The 15301-nt window shown below is 37.9% G+C and overlaps 1 protein-coding gene across 7 annotated transcripts in view; it reads left to right on the top strand.

The window, feature by feature from the left end:
- The window catches only part of LOC129246196 (mucin-2), a 33522-nt gene that overhangs the window by 2754 nt on the left and 15467 nt on the right, over positions 1-15301 (top strand). For all 7 annotated transcript variants that reach the window (XM_054884796.1, XM_054884789.1, XM_054884790.1 and 4 more), the window contains one exon: positions 6833-7051. In XM_054884796.1, coding sequence (XP_054740771.1) covers positions 7001-7051 — 51 coding nt within the window. In that variant the 5' untranslated portion in view covers positions 6833-7000. The remainder of the gene's footprint in view (positions 1-6832; positions 7052-15301) is intronic.

Genomic DNA, 15301 nt, shown 5'->3' with positions numbered 1-15301 from the left:
ATACTTTATTTGCGGGCCACGAGGTTATACTCACAGTGACTACCCGAGTAATCCGAAAAATTTTCTCGAGAGGCAAAATCTTGATTTCAGAAACACTAAAGTATGTAAAACTTCCGACTGCAACCGAGGGTAGAACTTGGAAGGAAGGACTCGATGTATGAAAATTACTTCAAAAATTACACCCTCCTCGTAAGTAATAACTTCCAAAGAAAAGTGTCGACAATCTTGTTATACGGCCTACTTTCCTGAAAGTGAAGTAAGCGTGGTAAGTGCTTTTGTTCCCACGACAGTCGGTATATATCCGGCTAAGGACTGTTACATCAGCAGCTTTCCCACACATTTATGGGGAACGTTTACGATGTCACAACAACTACAACAAAGCTCTTTAACATCCGATCCTTTAATGAGGGAGATACAATTGCCCGCCTGGTTCACATCCCGTAAACGTCCGGGACGAATGCTCCACTAGAGGAGTACCACCGTAAGATTTCTTCGAGTTCCGAAATGCAGTAAAGCTCCGTACTTATAACATAATCAATAAAAAAACAAAACCAAACGACGTCAAAGTCGCCATTTTGAACTTTGCAAACCACGTGCTGTTGACTCGCCTATGACACATTTTCCATACAAGTCGCAAATGTCCTGGGCTGCTTCGGCAGCTTATTGACTTCGATTAAAAGCAAAGAAAAGCAGGTGTCGAATATGTTGATTTTTGCTTCTTGGGTTTTCCATTCTAAGCCTCAAAACTAATAAAAAATTAAACGACTCAAAAATACAATTAACATAGCTTTGTAGGGCAGAAAGAGTTCTATCGAATGAATACTTATCCTTTGCCAAACAGCAAACAAATCGTTGTAAAATAAAAGAAAATATAAAAACGCTATGAACTTATTCCCCAACCCAATAGAAATTAACCCCAAATTAGTTATGTTGTTTCAAATAAGAATGTTATAATACCCTAGTCACTAGAAGTACGACAGATAAAATTAATGTAAATTTTTGAGCGTTACAATATTTTTACAGCTTAGGAGCCATGCTCATTTAAATTGGGACTTCTCCACACGAATCGTTTCAGGTGTTGAAGGCATTAGGCATTTTTCAAAGAACATTTGCAAACATTGCCAGAGAACTTTGACCGAACAGTTCTTAATTTTTATTCATTCAGAAAAAAATCAAAATAACCTTTGGGATTTACATTATATATATACATATATATAATTGGCGCGTACCCCCTTTTTGGGTGTTTGGCCGAGCTCCTCCTCCTATTTGTGGTGTGCGTCTTGATGTTGTTCCACAAATGGAGGGACCTACAGTTTCAAGCCGACTCCGAACGGCAGATATTTTTATGAGGAGCTTTTTCATGGCAGAAATACACTCGGAGGTTTGCCATTGCCTGCCTAGGGGCGACCGCTATTAGAAAAATATTTTTATTAATTTTGCTTTCACCGAGATTCGAACCAACGATCTCTCTGTGAATTGCGAATGGTAGTCACGCACCAACCATTCGGCTACGGCGGCCGCTTACATTATTCCATTTTACATTATAACGATATTATTTGCAGATAATATTGAAATAAACAAAAACCCAATTTTTCATTAAACGTTTCACTCAGAATATTTTTAAATACTGGTACCAAGGCCCAAATTTTCTGTTGTAAAAAGTGCTTTAAAATATCTAACGACCAACGGAAAATCGATTTTTAAGGTAAAACATTTTGAAAAGAACTGGTAATAAACAAGCAAAGATTCTTTTAAAATCCAGTATTTCTATTAATTAATTGCAAAACGGGTACATTCGACTCAATCACATTAAGCGGCCCGACTACCGGAATAGAGCCGGTTCTACGTACCGGAATGATTTGAGTTTTTCTCGACCAGGGGATGTCGCTCCAATAAACTAGCCCTGTCCAGTGCGCTAAACTTGACCCCTCGTATATCATCATTGGAGCAGCGCAGTGCAGCAAACGAACTATTATTCTTAGAGACCCGAAGTTTATTTCTGCTGTTTTTGCCAAAGACGGCTACCGTTCAGAAATCATAGATTCGAATCTCGGTAAAAGACCAAAATGAAGAAAAAGTTTTTTTAATAGCGGTCGCCTCTTGGCAGGCAATGCCAAACCTCCGAGTGTATTTTTGCCATCAAAAATCTCCTGACTACCAGTGAGAGCTACAATTTGCATCATAAAGATTGCGAGAGAGACTAGGCTTGTTCGAGGCACGCCATAAAAGTGGCAATACTGCTGCACTGATGACAATTTGCAACACTGTTGCAATTGCTCCACTGATTCTTTTCTGATCGGCAAATAAAAAATTGTTGATGCCGATTTATTTGTATTCGCGCGCAACAATTGCCGAATTTTTGACACTTCGAACGTGATGCTTTTGATAATGTTGCCAGAATTTTACATCGAACATGATACTTTCACAAATCATGCAACACTGCGGTTGTGATTGAAGCTCGAACAAGCCCACAGTGGTGGTGGTCTGGTGTTTACAGTTTATCATACTGTGCAACATCGGCTTATCGATGAAGACATCGACCGCAGGGAAAATACTTTACAATGTCGAGGTCTAAGTATCCGGTCACGGAATGTCGAGCTTGAAATATTTAACGATTAGTAGTTGCTGGCTTTAATATGCACCACGATATTTTGGCTGTTCGAAAAAATAGCATTGGTTTACAACAAAAATATTTCAATTATTTTTAAGTTTTCTCAAAGCTAGAGATGGACAGGCTTTGACACGTGAAAACCTCTTTTGTACCTCCAAAAATATTTAAGATGACATAAATCTTAATGTGGACATTTCAACACTCAGAAAGAAGGTAATTGTTTGACAAGGTTTAAAAGGGGTTTCAAAGGGGGCTGATCGGCTCAGTCATCTGGCCTCAATCCCATCGAAAATCTTTGGGCAGATATCAAAAAAGCTGTAGGTAAAGAGAATCCCACAAATATATTAAAGAGCTCTGAAAGACTGTGAGAAGGGCGTAAAAGGCTGCTGGAGTGAATCCGGGTCGTTCCGGTAAAGTAGAACCAACGTCCCTGTATGAACGCGGTCTAATGAAACACTCTTGAAATGGAGTCGCCAGCATTGAAAATAGTGAGTTGCCCAGTTTTACGAGGTATAACCATACTCGCTAGCCGTGAATCTTGTTCGCAAACTTTATGGTTGCTTTCATATGGAAATTTTTCATCAAGCGAGCAGAGAAGTCGCGAATCGAACACTGCTATTATTTTGAACCGAGTTGTATATGAACAAGAATCGAATCGCAAGCTGCCCGAATGTGACTTGCAGGTATTTTGGCCCACTCTCGGAGAATGGCTTTTTTCAACGCCTCGAGACTGGGAACTCTTTTAGTTCGGACCTTACTCTCCAAACTGGCTCAAAGAGAATAATCCATCGGACGCGCGTCTGGTGAATTTGAGAGCCATTGTGTGGACGTTATGAAGTTCGGAACGTTGTTTAACTATTCTTAGTTCACTGGAGCTTTGTGTTTGCCCACGGCTTCAAAGTAACCTCCAGAATACTTTCCCGATAATATTTCGCATTTACCTTGACGCCAAGCGTTGTTTTGACAAGACAGCTCAGGGCGAGACAAAGTGTATTAAACAAAGTGAAATCAATATAGGAAATACTCTATTTCGATTAGTTTATTTGACAATAGTTTTGCTATTGCAATAACCCAATTATCAGCAGCAACTTAATTTTTGTATTTACATATTTAAAATGTATAAAACACTTCATTCATATGGACCGACAACTTTTTGCTGCTTCTAAATTTGTAAAAGTTTTTAAACAAATTAACCTATTAGCAAGCTGTGTTTGCTTTGTAAAGAGCGCCAAAAATATCCCAAGCACTTCTTGCCATGATACAGTTCTTAATGTTAATGAGCTTATTTGATTTAATGTTCAGTGTGTTATTGCAAGAGCCTTCTTGCCATATACGAGCCAGACCACCTTCGCTGACTCCGCTTCTAGAGATTCATCATCAACAGCACTCCATAAGTCCAATGTAATGAGCAAGCTCTTCTGCTAGATAAGCATATATTGTTTTTAGTCCCGGAAATATAAAAGAAAGATTAACATGGTTAAATTCTTAAAGCACGAATTAGGAAATACCTCCAAATGCAGTGTTTCTGCGTTTTTATGCGTTTGACGCCGATACAATTTCTTGTGTTTGGTTGTTGTTTTTGTTGTTGTAGCAGCATAAACATTCCCCATACATACAGTTAGTAACAGAAGTAAGTATACACCGGACACGTTTTCAATTTTCCCTCAATCGATTCCTTCAAACAACCTAAGTGATAACAAAATTGTGTTTTATTTACATGAATGAAATACAAAAATCATATTTAATCCAAATAATGACAAAATTATAGCTTTTTATATTAAACTTTATAAAAATTCATGTCTCAGAAGTAAGTGTACAGTTCATCACATTATTAATTTGTGAAATTAAAAACATAATTAAAATCAAATCCTAGTATTTGGTAGGATAACCATTAGACTTTACAATCGCTTTAAGTCGTGATGGCATTGATTTCACCAAGTTTTCAGTTACAGCTGGTGGTATTTTAATCCATTCCTCTTGAAGGACGTTTTTCAGTTGTTCCTTATTTCTAATCGGAAGTTTGTGTTTTTGTCGCTTTAAATGTTCCCACAAATGTTCGATTGGGTTGGTATCCGAGGAATGTGGCGGTGTTTTCAGCTGTTTTCGCATATTGTATAACAGCCACTCTCGTACAATGTTGGATGTGTGCTTGGGGTCATTATCCTGCTGTAAGATAAACGTTCCTCCAAAGCCTAATTTCGTAGCGCTTTCTTTTAAATTAGTTTTCAAAATATTTAAATACCCATATCGGTCCATAATATTTTCGGTAAATACCAAGTTTCCAACCCTGTTCGCAGCCATACATCCCAAACCATCACAGAGCCCCCTCCATGCTTCACAGTACCGGTCATATTGTTTGGATCCAATTCCACGTTAACTTTTCTCCAAACTTTTTCACGGTCATCAGATCCACAGATACTGAACTTACACTCATCAGAAAATATGACTTGGTTCCAAAACGTTTGGTCATATTTTTCATGATCTTTTGCGAATGAAATCCGTTTACTCCGATTGACACTACTCACGAAGGGCTTTTTCCATACATTGCGCCCATGATAACTAGCACTATGCAAAACCCGGCGAATAGTTTGGGTACTAAATTGTTTTCCAGGCTCATTTTTAACTTCAGATTTCAATTTGGGGGCACTTATTTTGGGGTTTGTCCTTATTTTCCATACGACTAAGCTTTTTTTCTGGGGCTTAAGAACGGCGGACGCATACAACGCTCTTTATTAGTAGTGCTTCCCGCACTTTTATATTTATTCACAATATTTTGAACTGTAGAAAAACTCCGATCTATCAAAAGACCGATTTCTCGCAATGATTTATGTTCCTTGTGATATTTTATAATCAGTTTTTTAAATCATCAGAAAGGATGCCATTACTAAAAATGTCGCAAAAATTAATACAAAACGTACTTTCCTAAATTTTTATACTCACTTTAATTATTTCCTTTTAATAGCATTCACTTTTTTAATCAATACGTAAAAATAAAGTTATGCTAACTGAACAATCGTTTGATGTATACTAACTTTTGTGACATAAATTTCGCTGGCATCAAAGGCAAAGCAAAGCGTGAACAACGGTACCTAAAATTTACAGCTAAATTAAGGCACATATGAAAGCTTAGCGCAGTACACAATTACGATGTGTAAAATATTTTAATTACATATTAAGGAAAGGGTTAGCGTCAAACAATTCCATAAATCAGGCTCCTGTATACTTATTTATGTTACTAACTGTATATATGGGGAATGCTGCTGAAATGGCAGTCATTAGCCGAATATAAATCCGAGTCGTTCCGATTACGTAGAACCGACTGTCGTGGGAACGTTTTGTGACGCCGAGAGGCTACTCTTCCTCTTGTTCAGAACTCACTTCACAAATACACGATTTTTTGCTACTTAGTCTCTATTGGTTTTGTACTATGTGTTTTAAAATCGGTTTGTCGCTTTGTTTGTTTAAATTACAACTGTCTCTTGCTTGCAAATTCTCTACAGTAAAACTTTTCCCTTCAAGTCATCTGACATTTTGTGCTCCCAATTTTCTCTACTTTGCAAGTTTTTGGGAAAGGGGAAGTCAAAAACTTGATAATTTGTGAACATTTTTAATAAATATCAGGTTGTGGAAGAGACTAATTGATTCCATGCTGTTTAAGCTACTTCCAGTCAAGCACCCAAGTGGTAAAAATGCAATATATAAACTTTAAACGGCGGCCGCCGTAGCCAAATGAGTTGGTGCGTGACTACCATTCGGAATTCACCGAGAGAACGTCGGTTCGAATCTCGGTGAAAGACCAAAATTAAGAAAAAGATTTTTCTAATAGCGGTCGCCCATCGGCAGGCAATGGCAAACCTCCGAGGGTATTTCTGCCATGAAAAAGCTCCTCACAAAAAAATATCTGCCGTTCGGAGTCGGCTTGAAACTGTAGGCCCCTCCATATGTGGAACAACATCAAGACGCACACCACAAATTGGAGGAGGAGCTCGCCCAAACACCCAAAAAGGGTGTACGCGCTAATTATGTATGTATGTATGTATGTAAACTTTTATTCACTCATAGTCGTTACGAAAGAATCCATTTCAATGAGAATTGAATAAATAAATAGCAAAATATTTCTACGAAAGGTCAGAATTTATTAATCTCAGAGCAAAACTTGTTAAGTTGTTTTGTCAAAGTATTTTAAAAAATTTTACTAAAGTTGTTCCATTTTTGTTTTAGATTAAAAATGTATAAATTGGCCAGTGGGCCAAGGCCCATATCATCTATGACTCAACAATTATACAGTAATATATTTACCTCGAAGCATTGTCAATGTTTTTATGTGGATGAGGGAACGTTGCATTGTGCGAACCCGCAGCAAGCAACCATCCTCACTTCTTGGACTGTATGGAATCAATGAGACGCAGTGAGGTGAACGTTAGCCACCACCCGAATAAGGTAAATGTACGGATATTTAAAAAAAATTTATTTCATAAAACCACTGCAACCACTATATGTATATCTCTTTAAAAATTAAGAGAACTCTATTCCTTTTGTATATGTATTTGGCTTTATTAGAAATAACCAGCATTCCCTTTATTTCTGCCAGACGATTTCATTATTGTGACTGCAGTAGCGCATTCTGTCAATACAATTTTCCAAGACCTTTTATGTGATTTCTAGCGCTGAACAGTTTGGATTGTGAATTATTTGCATGAACAGTTTTAAAGGGACAGGCGAGAAACTGCAGCTGTCTATGGACTTCGCTCAGAGCACTGATAACTCTTTACCGAATCTATTGCGCAAAATAGGGCTTGTCTTATTGTCTTACCGACCCTAAAATGCGGATATTTAATTTATTTAATATTGCTACTGAGATACAAAACAACAAAAAACATATAATTTAAATTTATCCATGAAATTTGCAAATTTTGCTTTCACGTATATTTTCACTATTTTTCTGTTTCATTCGATTCGATTGAAAAACAATACCACTATTTTGATTTGCTCTCTAGGCTGCAAACCAATTCAATGAATGGAGATTAAAATCACACGTAATTAATTTCGAAAATGTGATTGCTTGATTGTACATAAATATGCAGCCGCTTTCCGAAAAGATTGAAAAATTTAAACTCAAAAATCCTTAGGGTGTTACTGTGTGGAATAAAAATATTCAGTAATATTTTATAGAATATTAAATTTAAGTAACTAATTGCTATATTCAGGGTTTGATTGAAATGAAATGAGTCTTATTTTTTTAAGCAGTTTTATTAAACCTTTTGGCTTATACAACTAATATTCTTCAAAATAAGACCCTTGAGCGTCAATACACCGCTGGTAGCGGTCCTTCCACTGCAGGAAACATTTTTTCCGCCGGAATCGCGTTCAATTCGGCTGTCACAGTTTTTTGGATCACCTCGATGGAGTCGAAACGCCTGCACTTCAGCTTTCTTTTAAGGTGCGGGAAGAAGAAGAAGTCCGGAGGGGACAGGTCTGGGCTGTAGGGAGTGTGGGGAAGCACCGGAACCCCCATCTTGGCCAATGCAGAGGTGCAGAGGCAGGCGGTGTGCGCCGACGCATTGTCGTGATGAAGGGTCCAATTGTTGACGTGGTCGGGCCGAACCGGGCGACGCGGTTTTTCAGCCGAAGGAGCACTTCTTTGTAAAATGCCGCGTTTACAGTGCTTCCTGGAGGTACAAACTCCTTGTGGACGACGCCTCGAGAGTCGAAAAAGATGATCAGCTGCATTTTCGCCACTGCAAAATCCTAACACACTTTTAAAACAGCTTTCACGCGAGTTATGGTTTCTATTTGAAGAAACCTTGAGTTGCGGCTATACCTTTTTTTAATCCTCTCCTTTACTGAATAATACACTTGATGATGTTCAAAAACTTTTATTATTATTTTAAAGTACAGGAGTTTCTGCGACTATTGCCAGTCGCCTTCGCGGTTCAGCCACAACTGCCTTTTCTTAAATCTTTAGGTCTTAAATATAGCCTCGGAATATACATATTTAGATTGTAAATATGTGTGTTTGTGATGCTACTCAGCACCATCCAAATAATCTACTTTTTGTTTAGACTTGCAGCATAGTTGCAATTGTTTTACTGTGTCCTCTTATTTCACTCAAGTATGTTTTGCATACATACATACATATGTATATTTATATTTCTAACTCTAAAATGCTGAGTGGCATTCCTAAGGTTCATTTTACAATCATAAATTTCTATTGGAATATGATTGTTTTCTTTTTCATTAATACTCATTTTACAATCATAAATTCTATTAAAATATGGTTGTTTTCTTTTTCATAATTTTATGTGTGGGAGCGGGGCCATTCCACATAACTCGCGCGGAGCGATGTTGACTGCATCGCTGTTGCCAGCGAACTGGGACCGGTTTCTAGTGGAAGGGGAAGGTCCAACGATCATTTTCCCCCACCAGCCGATTCGGTTGATCGCTCGGCAGACGCTCCGCGCGGGGAGGCTCATTACCTTTCAATCAAACCCTATGTCTTTTGAAACACCATGAACCATAAATGTAACTTTGTCAACCATATTGTATCTCTAATATATTCAAGCTTCCAGTTTTATGTTATATTATGGTATTTTAATTAAAAAACATTAGCATATAAATAATTGTTTTTCAAAATATTGATTGTTTACTCGAAAGAGAAAGCACTTCCATTGTTTATGGAACACAATTTCATTAAATTCATTCAGCTGTCTTCGCAAAAGCGCATCCAGTTAACCCAGTTTTCGCAGATCTTGGTGACGGTTTCCCCGTACAGGAATGGCTTGCTCGATATTGGCCTCAAGTGCCTAAATCGTTAATGGATTGTTCGCGTAACATAGGCGCTTCATTATGTCAAAACCAAAGATCGTCCAAATCTGCGTCTTCGATATCCGGTCACGAAACATCGTTTATCATGCCTCTGTAGCTCTCACCGTTGACCAAAGTAGCGCTTCCAGTAGCTTTTTTAAAGAAAAATTATCCCCCCGGTTTTCCGATCCCCAAATGCGGCATTTCGGCTTATTAACACAGTCACTGAGATGAAAACGCGCTTTTTCAGATTTGATTTTGTTTAATGATAATTTTAACTTTTTTCATAAACACGCTTTTTGGGCTACGTAAAATTGCCATTGAGATATGATACTGACTTTCTGTGAAGATTTCCAGCGGAAAATAACTGTTACTGCGAAAATAACATGATTAAAAATCACTATATGCAGCTTCAATCGTTTTCGCATTAACATCGGCAATTTTGTGTCTTTAGTTCATTCAGCTCAGTTTGTATGCAAAAGTTTTGACAACTGTTGTGAGGTGTTGTTATACGAAATGATACATATAATTCATGTTAAGGTAGCGATGTTAAGACTTCTTCCTTCCATTGTCTTCTATCTAGCTGAGAAATGGGCTACCAGTGGAATTTCATGAAACTGACCTAACATTTTTGTTTTTGCGCAGTATTAATATGATATATAGATGCCGCAGATGTGAAGTGCCAGTTGTAAGAATTCGTTTGTTTTCTTAAAAATTGTTGTTGTGAACAATATATTTGAAAATGAAAGAGTTTCACATCTTATTATCTATGTTTTTTAGCCCTCAATCACATTAGGGTCCGTGTGTAGATCTGTAGAAATTCAAAAACACAATATTCGAAACAGCTGACAAGAAAAACTAAGCTTCGTATTTTCAACACTAATGTTAAATTCGTCCTGCTCTATGGCTGTGAAACTTCGCTAGTATCCGACGATGTAACAAACAAAGTTCAAAGCTTGGGTTCAGTCTTCGCCAAATTCTCCGTATCTGGTAACCCAAAAACTGGATCTCAAATACGGATCTACACAATAGATGTAACCAAAGGCCAACAAATATTGAGATTCGAGAAGAAAATGGCGATGGATAAGGCATACTCTGCACAAACCAGCGTACGAGATCAGCAGAGCTGCTTTGGATTACAATCCACAAGAAGGGCGAAATAGAAGAAGGGTCTCATGTCGACATGTCAGACAGATGACCTTGATCGTATAGGAAAAAACCTGAAATGGGCACAGCTTAAGGCAAACGCTGTAAACCGAAATCAATGGAAATCATTTGTTCTGGCGCTGGCGCTATGCGGCACCCAATGATCGCCGCGATAGCAATTAATCATCATCAATCATATATCTGCTTTTGTAAACGGCAGAGTAGTTTTGGAGACATTGTGGTCTTTAAAAGCGTAGCATTCACCTATGACCTTCGATATCCCGTCCATTTTTGGTTGTAATTAACAAAAATCTACCGAGCTTCATTTTTAGTTGTCTTTCTAGCAAAACGGTACGAATTCTTTACTTGCTCAAAATTTTCGTATGCAGTACGCAGCTCAGCTAAAATCAAAGTAACATTTGTATATCATTGTGAACATCCAGCATGGATACTCTCAGCAAAAAGAAATTTATGAAGTGAAACTTCTTAGGCGTCGATGGACGAGCGAGAATGGATAGTAAAATTTCAAGGCCATGCAACGTGTTGGGTATTTTCGTTCCGCGAGAGCGAAAACAGCTATAACGTAGAGGAAAAGGAGAGAGAGAGCTATACCTTATATATATCTTTGACACACTTTAGGCTATTTTTCCCGAGTTTTTCCGTTTGGTCGCTAATTTGTAGTGAGAAATAACACTGCCTAATTTTGGCGCTTGTTTGTTGGTGCAAACTTGTAGGGAATATATTTTTGGTGCCTACTTTATTTCAATATATATTTACTATATTTCCTTAGTGCCTACTGTTTGGGGCGTTTTTGGTCCCAATTTTTTTGGCTTTTTTTTTTTTTTTGAGCCTATTTTTTGGCGCTTATTTCCGTTTCCTGGCTAGTGCTTGTGCGTACTATAAAGTGCTACCCATTCCGGCGACGGATTTATTGGTATTGCCTTGCGGTAATTTGTGCCGTTGCTGCGGCCCTGGAATCGCTGCGTTTGTGCGGGTAATAAACGTTCGGAGTAGTGCGCGTTGTTGCCATGGTTTGTGTCCGGCGTTTACCTACACCGGTCGACCCTTCTCCGTTTTTTGTAAATTTTGTCTATTTGTATTCTCTGCAAATGTTGTGAATTCATTTTGATATATATTCTTTCTCTCTCTCTCTCTCTCATTCTCTCTCGGGTCTTTCCCTCTTTCTTTGTCTGCTTTAAAAGTTTCACTTCTGTTATGTGTACTACGCTACACGCACTTGTTTTTTTAGAAAAGAGACCAAGATAACCTAATTTTGAACAGAGATATATTTATTAAGGCGAATTCCCAAAAAGTGATTGATTTTCGATTTGATTTTTCTTTTCTTTTGCTGGTTTGAATGTCAAAGGGATCTGATTCGTTTACATTCTGATTGAAATTCGACATTAGTTGAATTTCGACGTCAGTACAAAATTAAAAAATGAACCTTTGCATGCAAAGGAATGCATGTGCAAAAGTGTGTAATAAACCAGGCTCCAATGCATCAGCACCTGCATACATTTGCACACAAAGTTTTGTTAATTTTCTGTTCTAACTTTACTCATTTTTCAAATTCGCCAAAAATAAAGTTACGGTTGTCGGGATGCGTCACTTTCTGTATTCTCTACATCGTCAATAATAGCAAACTTTTGCTGGAGAGCTCCGTGCTAGCCTTTAAAATTGCATACAGTTCCAAAAGTACCATTATTACAAATTATAGTAAATGCAACGCTGTGCAATGTTTTCTTATTCTCGCCTTCTAATGTCATTCTGACGTAAAAATGAACAGGAGAAGAACGAGCAAAGACTGTTTCAGCGAACAACATCTCTGGTATTTTGGCGGAGGCCACGGTTTGTGTCGAAAAAGAGACGAGTAATGACTGAGTTAATTGGTTGAAATGAAAATTGTATAAAAGATATTTGTGGATAAAAATGTTTAATACAAATGTTTTTATTAAATGCGACGTAGGAAAAAAACCGGCATAGGCCGGATCTTGAAACGAAAAAAACTAAACGTTGAAAATTGAACATATAGTGAATAGAAGCGTCGCAGTGCCAAAAATCGAAAGAAGTGAAAGCAGAGAAGCGTGTGTGCGCAGCAGAAACAGTGATGACTAGATACTATTCAGGTATCGATACATTAAATTGAGAATTGGAGTCACGGGCATGTTTTGGCAAATATCAAATAGCGTACAACCTATTTAATATTGTTGAAAATATTGAATATTCCATAGTGAGTTCAATTGGTAAAATTATTTGAGTAGTGATGTATAATTAAAATAAAAAAGCTCAATAATGACTACGAGAACAATTATATTTGTTACTTCGCTGCTTCGGTCGGCGTAACATTGGCATTCATTCGTTTTCGTGCGTTCATCTTGGGCCACTTACGTTCGGCTCGTTTGTAATGCGAGTTTTTGTTGTTGAATTTTCTATATGCGTATTTATGTGAATAGTGTTATCGACATCCCCTTGCATCGTTGCGCCGGTTGTTTGAGCGTCCCTTGGGTTTTTCAATACATATTGGTTGTGCGTTGCGTGCGCCTGATACTGATGCGAGCCTTGATGTATAGAATTTATGAGTACTCGTTTATGAAAAGATTTCTACATACCATGTCTAAATATTCGTAAGACATATACATATGTATATATTCTACCAGCCCCAGTCAACAATCCGACGATGATTAAATATTAACAATTTTACTATATTTAACTTTAGAAATAATTTTTTCAGACCGAGAATTAGTAGCTGGATCAGAACTTCAAAACTATGAAAGGGCATTGTGGTGCGCAACGCTTTCAATTTTTCATGCCCCAAAAATATAATTAAATTTTCATCGACCTGAATATCATTAAGTAAACACATATAGATGTGCATTGAACCACATGTATGTAAGTGTGTAAACGTGTACTAAGAATACAAGTAAATAAGTGTTAAATAATTACATACCGTAGAACATTACAAACGTATTTCCAAATATGGAAATTGCCAAAGAAAATTCAAATTTGCATAAATAGTTTATGCTGGTACTAGTACAAGTCTTGTTGTTTTTTTTTTACTATTATTTAAAGTAATAAAAATTATTGACTCCAATGATTAGTTATGATCAGGATTCGGTTTTTGCTGACCTAATGAATGGAAAATTTCCTCTGAATCATCGTGAAGAAGGCGGGAATTATCTAATGCCCAGGGGTATGTACGGAATTTCTGAAATCATGTCCATCAAGTATCAGTCCTGATGAGGTATTATTTGGAGTTACTTTAAATCTTCTGAGGAGGAATCTGCCTAATTCCGTTAATGTAAAAACAGCTATCGTGGTAGCAGTAGTACCGTCAACAATCCATATATATCTTTTGGTCATCGAGAGTCACTCTGTCGACAGTGCGGGCAGCACTAAGGTTCAGTTCAGTCGTACAGCTGCGATGGAGGCGATGCTTGAGCTGACATCGCTTCAAATAGTTATTCAGCAATCAGCCAAGTGTACCCCGTCGAATATTACCAGGGAAGGCTTCAGTAGAAGAAAAGTGATGTCATGGAATTACTGAGTCTGTAGCTTCGACTTAACCAGCTACCCAGAGGTAACTGTCGTTTCCACGACAGTCGGTTCTACGTTACCGAAACGACCCGGATTTATATCCGGTCAAGGACTGTCACTCCAGCAGCATTCCCCGAATGTAAATATGGGGAATGTTTATGCTGCTACAACAACAACAACAAGGTGATATCACTAAAGCTATCAAAAAAGGTTCAGAATTGAACTCGAGGACAAGGTAAACTGGACTACCTACGTAGACTTGCATTTGAAAGAAAACTCCGGGAATGTACCCTGCACTGGTAGCCAGGTGGTTCATGCCACCAGAAGGCATAGGCTCTGGAATATAGGGCCCATACCCAGCGTTCTGTGTTGAGGGTAGTTTTCCAAACATCTTCAAGCGAAAATGTATGCCGTTTTCTATGAGCAGAGATAAACTTAGACAGAAATATTCGGAATGGAGGAATTGCCATTCTGAGCCACAGTCAGGCGGGCACTCAGGCTATGTCATCCCGTGAGATTAAGTCCTCACTGTTGTTGAGTGTATCCAGAATCTGAATCTACTAGCACAATCGAATTCGGCTAATTTGGGTTCCAGGGCACATAGGTATACCTAAGAACAGTATACTGGTTTACTGATTCTTGTCGTTTGTGCGACCAATCCCAGGAAATATAGCCCTTCTCCTTGAAATACAGTGAATAGCGCGGCCAGAAAAAAAGCCCATACGCTCAATCCAGCCTAGGTCTATCTTGAGTTTAATAGGGAAAGTGGGTCTGGACAAGGTACTGTGATGAATAGAAGGCCCAAAAGACCATAAGGTCGAAGTACAAACCTCGATGTATTCTAATCTATTCTAACGCATTCATTTTCTTCTGAGTTTTATTCTAACGCCGCAGAATACACTAAGGACACTCGTTTAATCGTGCAAATCTATAATTTGTCAGCTTCATGCAGCAATAATTCAATAACAATATTGAATCATGGTCAGCTGAATCAAAATATAAAACTTGTGACGTCAAAAAAAAAAAAATTAACTAAAATGCCGAAAACAAGGTTGAATAGAAAATTATTTGACGTGAGCCAAACTTTCACTTTAAATGATTGGTTGATGGTGCGGATTTTGAGAAAACGTGATGGTAAGTTTCATTAATTTGCTTGTTCATTACACACTTATAGTACAATGTTATATTTTCAGATAGCCAAACAAG

This window comes from Anastrepha obliqua, chromosome 4, assembly GCF_027943255.1.
Source record: "Anastrepha obliqua isolate idAnaObli1 chromosome 4, idAnaObli1_1.0, whole genome shotgun sequence".
NCBI lineage: Eukaryota > Metazoa > Arthropoda > Insecta > Diptera > Tephritidae > Anastrepha > Anastrepha obliqua.
This window is presented reverse-complemented; position numbering and strand designations above follow the sequence as displayed.